Below are 18,487 nucleotides of genomic sequence, written 5' to 3' on the forward strand. Positions count from 1 at the left end.
GTTTCACCAGACTGGGAGATTTGGTCCTTTGCCTGGCAGTGGTGTCTTCGGGGGTTTGATCCTGTCCTGACATAGGTGGCCAGTCTGGTGGATCCCTTCCTCAGACAGTTTGGATGAAATGTCACCATTCGCCTGCTGAGTTGTGGTCTTGGACCCCAACCCATAAGCTCTGCTGGTAGCGCATCACAATTGAACAAGCAGCTTGGTGTCATCCTGAGGCCAGCTAGCAGCATGCTGGGAAGAAAGTGCCTTCCCCCCCTCTCCCCCCCGGGTCACCATCTGAATGATCAAGCATAATCACAGAGCTAAGATAAACACTACAGGTGCAGACATGTAAGGCAAGGTCCAAACGCTCAGGTGGGTATTTATACTGAATAGAGAGAACGTCCAGTTAATAGGCTGGGAGGGCAGAAACAACAAATACCCCTAGGTGGGAATTTTGGGAAGGCATTGGGGGACTCCCAGTACTCAAATGGACTGTAAGCTGAGTCCCCACTGCATTACCAGCTCAAGCTTCAGTGGCACTCAAGCTCCAACCCACTCCCCTTGATAGGCTTGCTACCTTGAACTTAAAGTGCTACTTAACTCTAGCTAGAGATTTCTGAATCTGGACAGGAGTCAGTTTAGGGGAAAACCTCGAGTTATATCTCAAGCTAACACTTAAGTGAAGATCAACTGTAAATGGCTATGATTACTTTTATGTTTATCTTGCACAGAAGAATTTGCATGTTTAGTTTGGAAATACAGAGAAATAAAATTCAATTGTCTCTAAGAGGTGGACCCTGCACTCAATTCCTTACTCACAAAGGGTAGCCCAATAAAAATAATATTTCAAGGGTATTACTCAGGTGAATATTGGCTATTTATGTAAGAGTTAGCAGGGCTGGGCCATGTGATTGTAAACTGGATAAGGGTAGGGAAAAGCCAGACCAGAAAGATGTCTGACATTGGGCTCTAAAAGTGACCTGACCTGACAGTCCATCAGGAAATGTTAAACAGAGAACCAGGTTCTCCCTGATCAGAACATCCTGTACACATACCACTCTGGGAGCTGGCAGTAATACCCTTGCTAATTGTAACACCTGTGAAAGGAAACAAGATTGTTTTAGAAAAAATTGGTGCACTTGAGCCTTTCACCTAGTGTCTAAAACTTTATTCAAACACCTGAAAATAAGGACCAGACACTGGCTCAAGGGCCTAAAGAAATCCAGTGAATAAAACAAAGGAATAAAAGAATTACACCTTACTGCATACTGTCAAGTATAAGAGGACATCCTTCACCCAATTACAGCAAATAGTGTGGTATTCATATTATATACACTTACTTACTGGAAGCCTTAAGGCTCAAGTGACACTTACATTCCAGATTCTTTCTGAAGCATTTATACCTGCTGCTTTTATACTTCTTGGGCCCTGAGCAGTTACAGGGAATGAATCCTTGACCACCAGTGGAAGATTGAACAGCTTCTCTCAGAGACACATGGTCTGATCTTGCAAGCCTTACTCTTGTGAGTCATTTCATGAGTCACTTAGTGAGATGCTCAAGTCATTCTGTGGTTTGACTGAATTACTGCAACATACGCAGTACCTATATAGTCAAGGTTGCCATAAGAATTTTCTGTTCTGTGCAGGATTCCTGGCCTGCAGGGAAATTACCTTATGTTCTATTGAGCTGCTGAAAAAGCACACTCAGCCTGTAGGGCAGTAACATTTTTAAGCAACCCGGACTTAATTTACATATAAACACATAAGTACACGCCACATAAATATACACATACATGCCCTGTAATAATCAAAGAAACATGTCTATACTTAAAACATTTTTATCTCCTGCCAAATGACGAATAACACCCTTAGGTGATGAGTCAGTCAGGAATAACTGGAATATAACTTGAATTCTGGATGTAACTTGAATTCTGAACAAAACTGCATTTGTACTAAAAGTTCGGAACAATAGGTTGAAGTTTTCAACTAGTAAAACACAATCTATTATTACTAGATTCAATAAAACCTCCTCAGACAAATATAGGCTGTGAACAAGTGTGGTGCTGCATGTGAAATTAACCCTGGATTTCTTAATCAACATTATCATTACTGAAAGTGGTTACCACTGGGTGGCCTAGTGGTTTTGTTCCTATTCTTGGTGGATGAGTGTCAACATCACTAAATGTAATCCATTGCCACTCATGTTGGCAGACTCCGCAGAGGCCAAGGACTTAATACAGTAACTCCTCACTTAATGTTGTAGTTATGTTCCTGAAAAATGCAACTTCAAGTGAAATGATGTTAAGCGAATCCAATTTCCCCATAAGAGTTAATGTAAATGAGGGGGTTAGGTTCCAGGGAAATTTTTTTCATCAGACAAAAGACTATATTACATAAATATATATACACACACACACACACACACACACACACACACACACACACACGTGTAAGTTTTAAACAAACAATTTAATACTGGTACACAATGATGATGATTGTGAAGCTTGGTTGAGGTGGAGGAGTCAGAGGGTGGGATATTTCCCTTACTGCTAAATGATGAACTAGCAATTGGCTGAGCCCTCAAGGGTTAACTCTCTCACTTTTCAAGGCAGCAGGAGTGGAGGGAGATATGCGCATTCCCCTTTAAGTACACTGCCTTGTTAATCAGATCAGCTTGCTGAGACCGCAACTGCTGCAAGTTCCCTCCGTCCTGAGCCCTGGTGTGTCCCTCCTACTCTATGGAAGATGGGGTAAGCGGGGGTGCAGCTGCAGGGGGAGGGGGACACCCTGACATTAGCTCCCCTCTTCCTTCCCTCTCCCCCGTACAGCAAGCAGGAGTCTTGGGGAGCAACTCCAAGGCAGAGGGCAGGAGCAGCACATGGCAGTGGGGGGAGGGACACAGGTGAACTGCAGGCAGCTGCTGCACAGGGAACTTAGGGGAGCGGGGAGCTGTTAGGGGGAGCTGATATGGAGGCTGCTGGTCCACCCTGGTTCCAAGCCCCCACCAGCTAGCTGCAACGGGCTGCTCTTCCTGCAAGCAGTAGACAAAGCAGGCGGCTGCCAAACGACGTTAGAAGGGAAGCTTGCACTGCTACTGCCCATTACTTTATCTGTTCTGTGGCTTAACAAAGGACTTCAACCTCCAGGGCTATCACTTTTCACCAATATCTAGTTTATTGGGGATAAATCTTCCCCATTACTTCCGCCTCTTCTTCCAAAGTAACAAATAATTCCTAGAGCCTGTCTATACGGTGAAGTGGTGAACATCAGTGGGGTGTGAATTCTGATCCACACCAGCTGGCCCGTGTTGACCCTGCTAGTGTGCACTGAAAGTTCCCTAGTGCATGTTAACATAGTTATGTTTGAAACAAGATTACATTAACATACACTAGGAGCTTTTAGTGCATGCCAGAAGGGTCTAAATGGGCCAGTTAGTGAGTGACACACTGGTGCATATTAGAATTCACACCCCACTGATGTGCACAATTGCACCAGGTAGACAAGCCCCTATATTTATGAAAACATCAATCTCAGGGAAGTGGGACATGCCCATCTTGAGGAAGATTTGCAAGGAATATTTAGCACCAAAAAACAAAAACAAACAAAGGGACACTCCCTTTTCCCTCCCTTCCAAGAAATGTGTCTTGGTTGGAAGCTCAGCTAATTGAAATGCAAATGTCAATGGGAAAATACAAAAATTTCCCCAAAATAACAATTATCGCACTTGCTTTATGTAAACTACCAAACCCAAAGGAAGTTTAGTCAGTACGCTGTCAAGCTGGTGTTTAAAATACAGTACAGTACATTTTGCTGAAGCCTTTCAGAGACTCACTATCCTTGGAAAACAGGGGTTCTTTAATGTTTAAATAAGGTAAGAAAAGACCCTTGCCATCTATCATTAAGCTACCAATTGAATATGGTAGATGGATAGTGGCTCCCAATTTTCTATTCGTCATATTGGACATAGGAATACACTGAAGATTGCTTCACTAGTGACCTGAATAGGGTTAAAAATGAAACAAACCAAAAAACAAGTATTTTCAACAGTCTGAATAAAAATCACCTTTCCCTTTTCAATTAACCAGGTTTCACTTTCTTGATATATACAGTGTCATAATCCTACCACGTCTCTAGATGTCAAAAAATTCTTTAAGGTAGAACAGGGTAGGTAAGACTTGAAGTCATAATGTAAAATATGCAAAATTAAAAGAACCCACCCCTCCCCCGCAAAAAAAAGTTTAAAGGCCTTCTTTATGCAATATAAAGTTACAAAAGGGACATTAAAACATGTTTTAAAATAATGCTGTTTATATTGCAGGCCACCTTTAAACTCAACAGCACCCCTCCCATTGACTTTAATGGTAGCAGGATCAGGACCCCTGCAGATAAACAATTTTCACATGTGCACCAGTTGAATCGAAATGAAAAATTTCAAATACACTAATTCTCACCCTCCCTTCCCTCCCAAAAATTAGCAAACTTTAAACATGTCCAAGAAACATGTCCAGGTAAACAGATACCTTGCTAATGGGGAGCGGGCAAGACTTTTAATATGAGACTGAAACTGAAGCAAAGTCTTGAAACAGCTCTGGATCACCTTCACTGGCTCAAAGCTCCTAGTTCTTTCCCCACAGTGTTTGTTATCCAGGAAATTCAATTCAGAATCACAATTGCCGCCACTAAGACATCTATCGACCTGCCATAAGCATTTAAATTGAAATCAAGAAGGCTATCAACTGATGCCAAAGGAGGGGGAGGGGGAGAATCATTTTCATCAGTACATGTTATTAAAACTTTATTCCTGCCTCTCCTCCTCTGATAATTGTCATTTTTGCTACTGTGATGCTTTTGCATAAACACACATTGTTTGTAGGAGAATGCTGAACATTTGAGCAAGTGCAGAGCTGCTGTGATGTTTCCTACTGATCACTGCTGCACATTGCCTAAGTCTGAAATGGAAATACAATGCCCAGTGGTCACTGGCATTAAACACCATCAGGGAGTAGTATGATTAACATGCTACATCTTAAAGGGTGGTTACGCTCTCTATTTCCCTCACCCGCACTTTGTAAAAGAGTGAGGTCAAGGTTGATCATTGCCCCATATGGCGTAATTTTAAGGATAATATCAAGGTGTGTGAAAGAGGATTGGGGAAGATGAAAACAGGGACACAAAACAGCATAAGCCTTGCCTCCAATTATGAAGTCTGAGAGAAGCCCCTAAGGTTTCCTAATGGCAGAAGCAGAGGCTTGTAAGGAGTAGACAGACACCAGCCTGGAGAGGGGAGGGGAAAAGGCATCAGGGATCCACTCTGCAGTAGACAGGCAGGACAAACTCCACCCCCAAGTACTCCTCAGGGAAAGACAGTAAGCGGCCCCTTAGAGACAGTAGTAAGGAGGCCATGGACCCCTGCTCCTGGTGAGCACAGGGACTACACCCCAGGAGCACAGATCCCCCAAAAGGGGGTAGGGAGGGATGAGCTAGTGGTGGCACAGGGCCACAATCACACTTCCCTTTCCCTACTAGCCCACACAACGGGTTGACTGTACACTGGGGGAGAAGCCTGCACAATCCACATTGATGGTGCAGCTTCCACGTGCCCCAGGCCTGCTGGGGAGTGAAAAGAAGGATTGTGCCTCCCGAGCCACCCTGCAGATAAATGATCCATTTTCTTAAGCACACAATCTGGCCCTTCGGCACACACTAACACCCCACCACTCCATGCTCCCTCTAGTACAGAGGTCGGCAACCTTTCAGAAGTGGTGTGCCGAGTCTTCATTTATTCACTCTAATTTAAGGTTTTGCGTGCCGGTAATACATTTTAACGTTTTTAGAAGATCTCTTTCTATTAGTCTATAATATATAACTAAACTATTGTTGTTTGTAAAGTAAATAAGGTTTTTAAAATGTTTAAGAAACTTCATTTAAAATTAAATTAAAATGCAGAGCCCCCCGGACCAGTGGCCAGGACCTGGGCAGTGTGAGTGCCACTGAAAATCAGCTCGCGTTTCACCTTCTGCACGCGTGCCATAGGTTGCCCACCCCTGCTCTAGTACAACCGGCTGCACATTTACTTTCCTTAGAAGAATCAGTACTATATGCAAAACTGGGGTAGAGATTGACCTCTTGCTTCTGTATTTAAAACATCTGTCTCTTCTCAGAGACAAAGCAACTGATGAGGAGGTCACTTTCTGACTAACACTCTGTTAATAATGTTACTAGTAACTTTAACAAGCAAACCTTTTCTGAATTCATTTTAAACAAACACCTGGGGGGTCATTTCCACTCTTACCTCATTCGTACCCACCATCACCTTGATTCAGCTGCAGAAATAAATCTAAACCCATAGCTCACGAGTACCCACACCACTGACCTGTCTTGGAAGAGTTGAGACTTGCAGGCTTGTATTTTAAACAACCAACTGTCAAACAATTAGGAACCTCCTATGAGACCCCACACACTCCCAAATCAGCTGTTCATGGAATCTAAATTTCAGGGACACTCAAAGTGTCACTGACTGCCTTACAAATTTCACAAACTGCTTGCACTTTGTTCAAAGCTAATGATTCAAAGATAAGATCGGTTCATTCATTTGCATAAAATATAAACTGACTGACGGTTAAAATGTGTCTTCCAAGACAGCCTGGTTAAATGCTACTTTCCCTACCCACTGGGGCCTCTCCTGACATCCCTCTGTACATGGAAGTCTCACTGAAGTTAATGGGAGTTTTGCACAGATATCACAACCCTCGCAGCAGCAATAGCTGCATTGGACCCAATTAGAATCAAGGCCTGTTTGTGCTAGGTGCTGTACAAACACAGAAAGACGGGGACCCTGTCCTGAAGAGCTTACAATCTCTTTGAAAACGACATTTTGAAAGGGGGGTAACAAACCAAAGGAAGGAAGGTTAAGTGTAACAATGATAAGAATATATAATCACACAGACCTGCTAGGTGCACATCTCCAACGTTCTGAGTTATTTGTTTGTGGTAGCACCTACAGTGTGTTAGGCATTTTCCAGGTGTACAAAAGGGGAGAGCCCTGTCCCAAGGAGTTTGCAGCCTAAAGAAAGACTGTCTACCTGTCTGAGGACAGAAAACGACAAAAGAGCTTTTCTGTACAAATCAGTAAGATACATTGTAGGCAGCAGGGCATTAGTGAGTTTTAAGAGTGGAAAGGCTTGGGCCCTGTGAGTGAATTCAGGGAGCTTAAAACATGCAAAAGGGTAGTGCATTAAAGGCACAGAGGTGATGGTTCAGGACACTGACAAATGGATGGACCAGAGTGAAGTAGACGTGAACAATATGGAGTTATCTCCCCCTTCAAACCTGCTTGTGTGGGTAATTTAAATGAAGCCATACGTTTTAGGCATTCTGTTATTCAAACATGTCTGAGTTATATCAAGTTTAGACATAACATCCTATTTATCTTGGCATAACACAAATCCCTACATTATCTGCCTTAGCAAACTCCTCACAGGGACTTTTTATCTTCAAACCTTGTTAAAACATAAGCCTGCCAAGGAATTGCCTTACAAATAAATATCACTAGAAGCAAAGACCCCTAACCATCCCCTCGGTTACACCAGGGTGGCCTCAAGAGGGGGGGCCCAGGAGAAGACAGGGCCATGGCTCTATCTTGCCAGCAGCCAGTCCTAGCAGCCAGTCCTACCCAGCCAACAAGACTGGCGGCTGAGGAGCATGCTGCAGCATCCTTGAGAGATGGTGCAAGGTATGCACGCCCCTGGAGGGGCACTCTAGGAGCCTGAACTACAGTTTGCATTATTTAAGTACTACACATGCAACTAACTTTGAGACCTGAGTGTGATTTCCCCTCCCCAACCCCAATGCTAGAGATTCCCCAAATAAATTGCTGAAGATACCAAAGCTTGATTTACCACAGTAAGATGGCATCGTCTTTTACATTAAAAGGCAGAGGTATGTGTATCTCTCAGAAGAGTGGTTACCACTTTGAATGCATGGTTCATCACTGCGTTTTATGCCAGTTCAAAGCCCCTGAAGTCAATGAAGCTACGCTGGCATAAAATGGGAGTAACAGGGTGGTGAATCAGGCCCTATGTTTTGATGTCTAGTATCTCCAATAGGCTTATAAATCATGAACAATAACTGTGGCATAACAATAACACTTCAACCTCCCTGGTCACTCAATTACAGACCTAAAAGTCGCAATTCTCCAACAAAAAAACCTTCAAAAACAGACTCCAACGAGAAACTGCAGAATTGGAATTAATTTGCAAACTGGACACCATTAAATTAGGCTTGAATAAAGACTGAGAGTGGATGGGTCATTACACAAAGTAAAAACTATTTCCCCACGCTAATTTTTCCCCTACTGTTACTCACACTTTCTTGTCAACTGTTGGAAATGGCCATCCTGATTATCACTACAGAAGTTTTTTTCTCCTGCTGATAATAGCCCACCTTAATTGATTAGTCTCATTAAAGTTGGTATGGCAACACCCATTTTTTTCATGTTCTCTGTGTATATCTATATCTTCCTACTGTATTTTCCATTGCATGCATCTGATGAAGTGGGTTTTAGCCCACAAAAGCTTATGCCCAAATACATTTGTGAGTCTCTAAGCTGCCACAAGTACTCCTTGTTCTTTCTGTGGCAGTGAGTTTCCGTGCCTGGAATCAGTGGAAAGAAAGGGAGTGATTATTCAGAGCCCCTACAACAAAAATACAGCATTAGGGTGATTAAAAGCAATATCAGACCTTTAAATCAATATCAGACCCTTAAATCAATATGAGACAGAGACGATATCTACTGTTAACTACCCCACTGGGTTGTTTCCAAACGATGAGAAGGGACAACTGGCTGAAAAGTGAAATTAAGAGTGAAATAATTTTTGATTCCTTCTACCCTTGCCCATAAAAATTCAACAATCCTTCCTCACTGCACCACTTTATCACATTAAGGACTTAAGAGAACAATATAGCTCAACAGTCTATTGTATTCAGAACTTATTACAAGGAACCATAGCATTTATTGCATTCTTCGGTGCTTGATTTTACTCTTAAAGTTTCACTCCTTTTTTCCAGGCCATCCCTTTCTATAAAAGTGGGGGCCAATGCCCAATGCTGACCTCTCTTAATGAAAATATATTTTTAGATTCACTGCGCTAACTTAGCGCCCTGCCCCCCGCTGGCCCTCTCATTTCACTTCTTGCTTGCAGACAAAAGCCCTGCTCAGGTAGACTCCTATATCATTCACTGGGGGCAGGGCCAGCCTGAAGAGATTGCAACTTCTTTTAATGTCGACAGCCCTGAGAAGACCAGAGAAGGGGGACAGGACCAACTTTGGTCCCTTGTCCATTCCAAAAAATAAGCTGCTGCATTTTTAACAAAAGATTAGGAGGGGAAGGGGAATAACTACCCTCTAGGGCAGGGGTAGGCAACCTATGGCACACGCGCCAAAGGCGGCATGCGAGCTGATTTTCAGTGGCACTCACACTGCCCGGGTCCTGGCCATCAGTCCGGGGGGGCTCTGCATTTTAATTTAATTTTAAATTAAGCTTCTTAAACATTTTAAAAACCTTATTTACTTTACATACAACAATAGTTTAGTTATATATTATAGACTTATAGAAATAGATCTTCCAGAAACATTAAAATGTATTACTGGCATGCGAAACCTTAAATCAGAGTGAATAAATGAAGACTCGGCACACCACTTCTGAAAGGTTGCCGACCCCTGCTCTAGGGAACAGCATCTGGGGAAATGGGAAGGAACACCTGTGTGTCCCCTTCTCCCCACAGAGCTGGAGCAGTCTGGGAGATAGAAGGGGAAAGGCCCATACACACACACTGGAAGGCTCAAAACTGAGCATCTGTGACCCCAAGAATCTCCTCCAAAGAAGATGGCAAAGCAGGGAGAGTATTTCAGGGAAGCCCAGCAGGCCAGTTACTGACCCTGATCCCAACTGTTGAGCTCCCTGTGCTCTCCTCCTGGCATGGCAGAACTGACAGAGGGAGGGCCCCTCTGTCCTCCCTCACCAGTGAGCCTTGATCTGCTGTTGGGAGGAAGAGGGCAGCACACAGGTCCCAAGAGTGCCCTCACACTGAGAGCCACTCTCACAGCGGGACTTTGTCCACTCCAGCTCAGAGGGAGGGGTACCATAGTCAGAGGCAGACAAATAAGCAAATGCTTTAAAACAGTAAAATGTCCTTCAATATGCTAGCAGAATAATTTATATTATCCCTTCAATAAACAGAAACAAACTCTGAAAATGAGTCAAAGGTTTATTTTTAACCACTGCATAGGATCACTTTTCCTTTTAGAGAATAGGCTGGAACTGTTTCAACTCCTTATCTTTTTGGCAGCACTTTAGAATTTTAAACTAGTAGCCATACTATGCAATCCAACCTTTCGCTGATGTATGTTCCTTTCCCTATGCTTGCTGGCCCATGAAGAGAAATGGCTCACCATGAAATATGTTAAGGGTTTCTTTATCATTTCAGTAAATAACTCCCTTTATATTAAAGCTACTTACTGGGGGGAAAAAAGCCAAGAACATGCAAAAACAGTGTTTTACAGATTACAAGAAAGAAAGACGGTTACTCACCGTTGTAACTGTTGTTCTTCGAGATGTGTTGCTCATATCCATTCCATTAGGTGTGTGCGCGCCGCGTGCACGATCGTCGGAAGATTTTTACCCTAGCAACACCGGCGGGTCGGCTGTGGAGCCCCCTAGAGTGGCGCCTTCATGGCGCTGAATATATACCCCAGCCGACCCGGCGCCCCCTCAGTTCCTTCTTGCCGGCTACTCCGACAGTGGGGACGGAGGGCGGGTTTGGAATGGATATGAGCAACACATCTCGAAGAACAACAGTTACAACGGTGAGTAACCGTCTTTTCTTCTTCGAGTGCTTGCTCATATCCATTCCATTAGGTGACTCCCAAGCCCAACTCAGGTGGTGGGGTCGGAGTGAGACATTGCTGTGTGCAAAACTGCTGATCCGAAGGCAGCATCGTCCCTGGACTGCTGCACTAGTGCATAGTGTTCTGTAAATGTGTGGACTGACGACCAAACCGCAGCTCTACAAATGTCCTGTATCGGAACTTGCGCCAGGAAAGCCGTCGAGGAAGCTTGGGCCCTCGTGGAGTGGGCGGTGAGGTGCGGTGCTGAGACACCTGCCAGGTCATAGCAAGTCCGGATGCAAGACGTAATCCAGGAGGATAGGCGTTGTGAGGAGACCGGTGAGCCTTTCATTCGGTCGGCCACTGCAACGAAGAGTTGCGTCGTCTTTCTAAAGTGCCTTGTGCGGTCAATATAGAAAGCCAGGGCCCTGCGTACGTCCAGAGAATGCAAACGTTGATCCTGGCGAGTAGCATGTGGTTTAGGATGAAAGACCGGGAGAAATATATCCTGGTTGATATGAAAAGGAGAAACCACCTTAGGGAGAAAGGCAGGATGTGGACGAAGCTGCACTTTATCCTTGTGGAAAACTGTGTAAGGGGGCTCGGATGTAAGCGCCCTGAGTTCAGAAACGCGCCTTGCTGAGGTGATGGCTACGAGGAAGGCTGTCTTCCAGGACAGGTACAGAAGTGAACAGGTGGCCAGTGGCTCGAATGGAGGACCTGTGAGCTTGGAGAGAACCAGGTTGAGGTCCCACGTCGGAACGGGCTGACGTTGTTGTGGGTACGCCCGGTCTAAGCCCTTGAGGAATCTAACGACCATCGGGTTAGAGAATACCGAGGACGCGAGTTCCCCTGGATGGAAGGTCGATATAGCGGCCAGGTGAACTTTAACTGAAGATATCGCCAACCCTTGCTGTTTTAGGGATAGGAGATATTCCAAAATGAGAGGGATAGGTGCGTGCAACGGGGACGTGGCTCGCTGTTCGCACCAACAGGAGAACCGCTTCCACTTGGCCAAGTATGTGGTCCGTGTTGAGGGCTTCCTACTGCTCAGCAGAATCTGTTGGACAGAGTGAGAACACTGTTGCTCTGCCTGGGTGAACCATGGAGCAGCCACGCCGTGAGGTGGAGTGATTGCAGGTCGGGGTGACGCAGCCGGCCGTGGTTCTGCGTGATGAGATCCGGATACAACGGAAGCGGGATCGGTGTCCGAACCGAGAGTTCCAACAGCGTGGTGTACCAATGTTGTCTCGGCCACGCTGGAGCGATCAGAATTACCTGTGCCTGGTCTCTGCGCAATTTGAGCAGTACCTTGTGGACCAGAGGAAACGGAGGGAAGGCATAAAACAGGTGGTCTTTCCAGGGAAGGAGAAACGCATCCGAGAGGGAGCCCGGAGCTCGACCTTGCAGGGAGCAGAACACGTGGCACTTCCTGTTGTCTCGAGATGCAAACAGGTCTATGTGGGGAAACCCCCACTTCTGGAAGACGGAATGTATAATGTCCGGACGGATAGACCACTCGTGCGTTTGAAAGGACCTGCTGAGCCGGTCCGCCAGAGTATTCTGGACTCCAGGGAGGAACGATGCCGTGAGATGGATTGAGTGGGCGATGCAGAAGTCCCACAGGCGAATGGCCTCTTGGCATAGAATTGACGAACGTGCTCCTCCCTGCTTGTTGATGTAAAACATGGCCGTGGTGTTGTCGGTGAGAACTAACACACAGCGGCCACGTAGGAGATTGAGAAATGCCTGGCACGCCAGGCGCACCGCCATCAGTTCCCGAACATTGATGTGCAGGGCTAGCTGAGGTGCAGTCCACAGGCCCTGGGTATGGTGTTCGTTGAGATGGGCGCCCCAACCCAGAGATGAAACGTCTGTGACCAGGTGCAGAGAGGGTTGTGGGGCGTGAAACGGCATCCCCTCGCAAACCACATTGTGATCTAGCCACCATGTGAGGGAGGTCAGGACCGAGTTCGGGATTGTGACCACCATATTCAGGCTGTCCCGATGTGGGCGGTATATTGATGACACCCAGGTCTGGAGTGGGCGAAGCCGAAGTCTGGCATGCCTGGTTACGTACGTGCATGAAGCCATGTGACCCAGGAGGGTAAGGCACGACCTCACCGTGGTAGTTGGGAAGGCCTTGAGTCCCTGTATGAGGCTCGTGATGGTGCAAAAGCGATTGTCTGGCAGGATGGCTTGTGCGCGTCTGGAGTCTAGAACCGCACCGATGAATTCTATTCTCTGGGTAGGTTCTAGAGTGGATTTGTCCTTGTTGAGTAGGATACCCAACTTGTTGAATGTGCGCACTATTATGTGGACGTGATCGCGAACTTGTTCCTTGGTGCGACCGCGTACCAGCCAGTCGTCTAGGTACGGGAACACCTGTATCCCTTGCCGACGAAGGTACGCTGCCACGACAGCCATACATTTCGTGAAGACCCGTGGGGCCGAAGATAGTCCGAAGGGAAGGACTGCAAATTGGTAGTGCACCCTGTTTACCACGAATCGGAGGAAGCGTCTGTGAGGCGGGAAAATAGCAATGTGAAAGTATGCGTCTTTCATGTCGAGGGCGGCAAACCAGTCTCCAGGATCGAGGGAAGGGATAATGGCCCCCAGAGAGACCATGCGGAACTTCAACTTTACTACGAATTTGTTGAGTCCGCGCAAGTCCAAGATGGGTCGCAGACCTCCTTTGGACTTGGGGATGAGGAAATAACGGGAGTAGAATCCCCTGCCCCTTAATTCCACTGGAACCTCCTCTATGGCCCCCATAGCGAGGAGCGTAGAAACTTCCTGTATAAGAAGTTGCTCGTGAGAAGGGTCCCTGAAGAGGGACGGGGAAGGGGGGGAGGAGGGGGGGATAGAAGAAAACTGGATAGCGTATCCCCTCTCCACCGTGCGGAGGACCCAACGGTCCGAAGTTATAAGGGACCAAGCACGGTGGAAGTGGGAGAGGCGATCCCGAAAGGAGGGGGCTGGATCCTGGGGGATGACTGGGGCGCCGTCCTCGACCGCACCTTCAAAAGTTCTGCCTGGGGCCTGAAGGTGGTCGAGGTGGCCCCTGGTTCTGGCCGGGTTGAGGGCCGGTCCACCTTCTTCTACCACCTCGCCCTCGCCTCCGGGCCGAGTCTTGTCTCTGACGAGGCGGGGGGGGGTAGAAGCGCTGAGGTTGCGGCCTAAATGGCCTGCGCTGGGGGCCCACAACATGCATCCCCAGGGAGCGCATGATTGTTCTCGAGTCCTTGAGGCTCTGCAGGCGGGAGTCCGTCTTATCCGAGAACAATCCATGCCCCTCAAAAGGCAGATCTTGTAGGGTTTGCTGCAGCTCCGGAGGCAAACCCGAAACCTGAAGCCAGGAGATCCTGCGCATAGCGATGCCCGAAGCCAGGGTCCTCGCCGCTGAGTCTGCAATGTCCAAGGAGGCCTGCAAGGAGGTCCGAGCCACCTTCTTGCCCTCCTCTACCATGGCTCCAAACTCTTCCCTGGACTCTTGGGGAATCAACTCCTTAAACTTCCCCATAGAGTTCCAGGAGTTGAAATTGTAGCGGCTCAGTAACGCCTGTTGGTTCGCCGCTCTCAGTTGTAGCCCTCCGGCTGAGTAGACCTTACGGCCAAACAGGTCGAGCCGCTTAGCCTCTTTTGATTTAGGCGCTGCAGCCTGCTGGCCGTGGCGCTCTCGTGCATTCACTGATTCCACCACCAGTGAGCACGGTTGGGGGTGGGTGTACAAGTACCCATAGTCCTTAGAGGGGACAAAGTATTTTCTTTCCACCCCTCTCGCTGTGGGTGGAATGGAGGCAGGAGTTTGCCATATCGTATCCGCATTCGATTGGATCGTGCGGATCAGAGGTAACGCCACCCTCGATGGGACATCTGCTCCAAGGATGTTCACGATCGGGTCGTGCACCTCCACTATCTCCTCCGCCTGCAGGTCCATATTACGGGCCATCCTACGCAGGAGATCCTGGTGAGCCCGAAGATCTATCGGAGGGGGACCCGTACATGAAGTGCCCGCCACTGCCTCGTCCGGAGAGGAGGAAGAGGATGCCTCCGGTGGTACCGGATCCAAGGGGGGGTCCTGATCCCTTTGCTCTTGGGCCGGGGCATCACCTGCACTTGGGTCCCTGGTGTCGGGTGGCGTGGACACCGAAGCCTCCATGCCTCCTGGCGGAGGCCGAGAGATGGTGGATTCTGGGGCCCTTCTAACCGAGTGACCCGAGCGAGAGGTCGATGGTATTGGAGCCCCTTGTTCTTGGTGGTATGCCCACGGGGTCCAAAACGACCAGTGAGATGGTCCATGAGATTGGTCCTCTGCCATCTCCTGCCAGTGGCCGAAATTTTGTTCATCGGCGCGCCCTTGAGGGGGGTATGCCGATCTCGACAAGTCCTCCGAGGAACGGGACACCGATCTAGACGGCCATGGCGGTGCCGAGAGAGATGAAACCATCCCGGTGGGCTGCGGTGCCGCACGGTGCCGGTCCGGAGATGATCTATCTCTGCGCGGTGCCGGCGATCGGTGCCGGGACCGCGACCGGTGCCGATGACCTCGTCGGTGCCGGGAGTCAGATCTGGACCTCGACGAGGACCTGGAGTATGCCCGGTGCCGGGAGCGACCCCTCGACGTCGAGCGCCGACCGTAGCGGTGCCGAGAACTACGTCTCGACGTTGATCGGTGCCGACGATCATAGCGGTGCCGAGACGTAGAACGGTGCCGCGAAGTAGATCTTGGCCGCGAGTACGACCGGTGCCGAGACGATATTCGGCGCCGGGACTGCGAGCGGCGTGGGGACCTGCTTCGGGACCTGGACCGGTGCCGAGGTTCCAGCCCTTGTGATGGTGGGCGCATCAAAGCAGGTTTCCCCCTCGACTGGACCGGGCGAGTCAACGGTGCAGTCGGTGCCGGTGGCTGAGGCGGTGCCGGCTCCGTGAGAGCTATTAAGTCTCTCGCCGCCGCGAAGGTCTCTGGAGTCGACGGGAGGCACTGTATCACCGCCGGCCTGGGGGGAGACGCTATTTGCACCGGACTCAACGGCCTCGGCGCCGGAGTCGACGGTGCCGGAGGCAACTGTTTCCGTTGCTCCACCGGTGGACGCGGCTCTACCCCCGACACTGGGGGAGCTGGCGTCTTCGGCACTGATGTCCCCGTCTTATGGGCTTTTTTATGCCCTGGGGATAAGGACCGGCGCCGAGGCACTTGCTGTGTCTGCGGTGCCGACGAGGTCCGGTGCCGGGGAGGCTTGTCTGACGCCACTCGCGTGGTCGTCGCAGCCGGTGCCGCCGGGGCACTGCGCACCGAGGTGCTAGGTGCCGGGGCCTTGCTCGTGGAAGGAGCGTCCGGGCTAAGAGCCGCCTCCATCAGAAGTTGCCTGAGCCGAAAGTCCCGCTCCTTCTTCGTTCTCGGACGAAAGGCCTTACAGATTTTACACTTGTCTGTCTGGTGTGACTCTCCCAGGCACTTCAGACAAGATTCGTGCGGGTCGCTCGTGGGCATAGGTTTAGCGCAGGAGGCGCACAGCTTGAAGCCGGGAGCGTTGGGCATGAGCCCGGCCCCGCGGCCGGGGGAGAAAAGGGGGGAGACGACCCCCTTAACCCCCTGGACTATTTAGAACAACTTTAAAACTACTTAACTAACTTACAACAAACTCTAAGACTATAACTATAACTACAACTATGATACAACAAGAAAGCTAGGGAAAGTGGAGAACAGCTAAGCAGCGCTCCACAGTTCCAACGACCGTCAGGGGCGGTAAGAAGGAACTGAGGGGGCGCCGGGTCGGCTGGGGTATATATTCAGCGCCATGAAGGCGCCACTCTAGGGGGCTCCACAGCCGACCCGCCGGTGTTGCTAGGGTAAAAATCTTCCGACGATCGTGCACGCGGCGCGCACACACCTAATGGAATGGATATGAGCAAGCACTCGAAGAAGAACTTTCATTGTGTCCAGGGTCACATACATACAAGTTACACTTCTGTTTCTCTGTTGTACAGTGAAAATAAAGGCACATAATACAGGAATAAATGCATAACTGGATATGATTTTATTTTCTCCATAAAATATCCTTAGGCTAGAAGACACTACCTACGAATCTGATGAAAATTCTAATCTTCTCATTCAAAGTCGCACACAAATTGTGATGAAAGGACACAGCACTGGGAAAAAGAACTTGTTGATTATATTAATCCTTCATCTTCTATTTATCTTCTTACATTAGTATCCTCTTTCCTTTATAACACAGCCAACAGTACTCATCTATTTCTTTATTTAATCCTTCATAATGCTATCATGTCAGACTAAAAAGCATCAATTTTAAATAACCATACGAATTATTTAATTCCATTATAGATACAGGAGCCCTGAAATGTGTGTCTAAACTATGACCCAATATTTAATCTCAAAGCCCTCTTTTGTTCTTTACAGAAATGGCTTGTGTACCTAGATCCCTGACATACCTAGATCCCAGCAACTTACATCTCCCATAAGCTACCCACAGAGCACATCAGTATCCTTGCACCCTTCAATTAGTTCATTGAGTGTATGGAATAGCCTTTTTTCCATTAAATCTAATCTCTTATATCTTTGTACATGGCAAATGAAAATTATTTAGTAGGAACATTCCTGATTACTCGAAAAATACCATATCATAGCTTAATTTTCCAATTCTCTGTACACAGTATATTGTTTCCTTTACATGAATTTTCATAGGAGAATGCACCAAAATAGAAGTACATGGCTTGCAGTGCTGTCTGCTTTTTCAGTACTTAGCTACCGTAATAAATATTAATACTAGAATCTGGTAAAAAATATCAAAAGGCAATAGCAGACACTGTCAGAGGGCCCTCAAAAGGAAAGTCTACCAGTGAGGAAGCTGTCACAATCTTCCCTCCACCTGTGAGTCTGAGCAACCCCAAAAGTGAGTAGGCTTGACCATGCAAAGGGCATGGACAGAGTGGTTGGGGAATGTGGTGATTCAATGCATCCCCTCAGCAACTGTTAGGGGTTTCAGAAGAACTGAAAACTAGAAAAGCCCAAAATAACTGAACATTTTCAATTTTATTCTTCCTCAAAGGACACCCTGGACTCGAGCCTGCGCTCCTATTGTGACTAGACTCTAAAAGAACATGAAGGGGAGTTTTGCCTCAATCAGGTGAGCAGGACTAGTGCCAGGGTCAGTTAAAAATTAAAACAAAAAGAGAAATCCCAGGGCAACTACATAGGCTGGGCCAGATCCTTGGGTGGTGTAAATTCGTGTTATTCCATTGAAATCAATGAAACTGTGTTGAGGACACACTAACTGGCCCATTGTCTTTACTACTTTACACATAGCATTCTTGAAGTGTTCTACCTTACCTTGTTGTAGTACTGCACCTGAACAGAGTGCCACTGTCCATCACTGACCCCTCCTGGAACAAATGGTGCAACTGTTGTAGTGGTCTCCCCTGAAATGTTAGTTGGAACATGAGGAGAAAAAAAAATAGTCACCATGATGGTTACTCTGATTTAGTGACCTGCTCAGCACTGTACAAAACACGAATAGAAAGACAGTCCTGCCCGAAAGACAATAGTTTACCAGCCACCCATGAAATCCAGGCCTAATACAGTATATACACTAATGG

At 47.7% G+C, this 18,487-nt stretch overlaps 1 protein-coding gene across 5 annotated transcripts in view; it reads right to left on the reverse strand.

Moving 5' to 3' along the window:
- CELSR1 (cadherin EGF LAG seven-pass G-type receptor 1) overlaps nucleotides 1-18,487 on the reverse strand; it is a 281,721-nt gene that overhangs the window by 86,709 nt on the left and 176,525 nt on the right. For all 5 annotated transcript variants that reach the window (XM_008178984.4, XM_065554674.1, XM_042848648.2 and 2 more), the window contains one exon: nucleotides 18,222-18,310. In XM_008178984.4, coding sequence (XP_008177206.3) covers nucleotides 18,222-18,310 — 89 coding nt within the window. The remainder of the gene's footprint in view (nucleotides 1-18,221; nucleotides 18,311-18,487) is intronic.

Source organism: Chrysemys picta, chromosome 1 (assembly GCF_011386835.1).
Source record: "Chrysemys picta bellii isolate R12L10 chromosome 1, ASM1138683v2, whole genome shotgun sequence".
NCBI lineage: Eukaryota > Metazoa > Chordata > Testudines > Emydidae > Chrysemys > Chrysemys picta.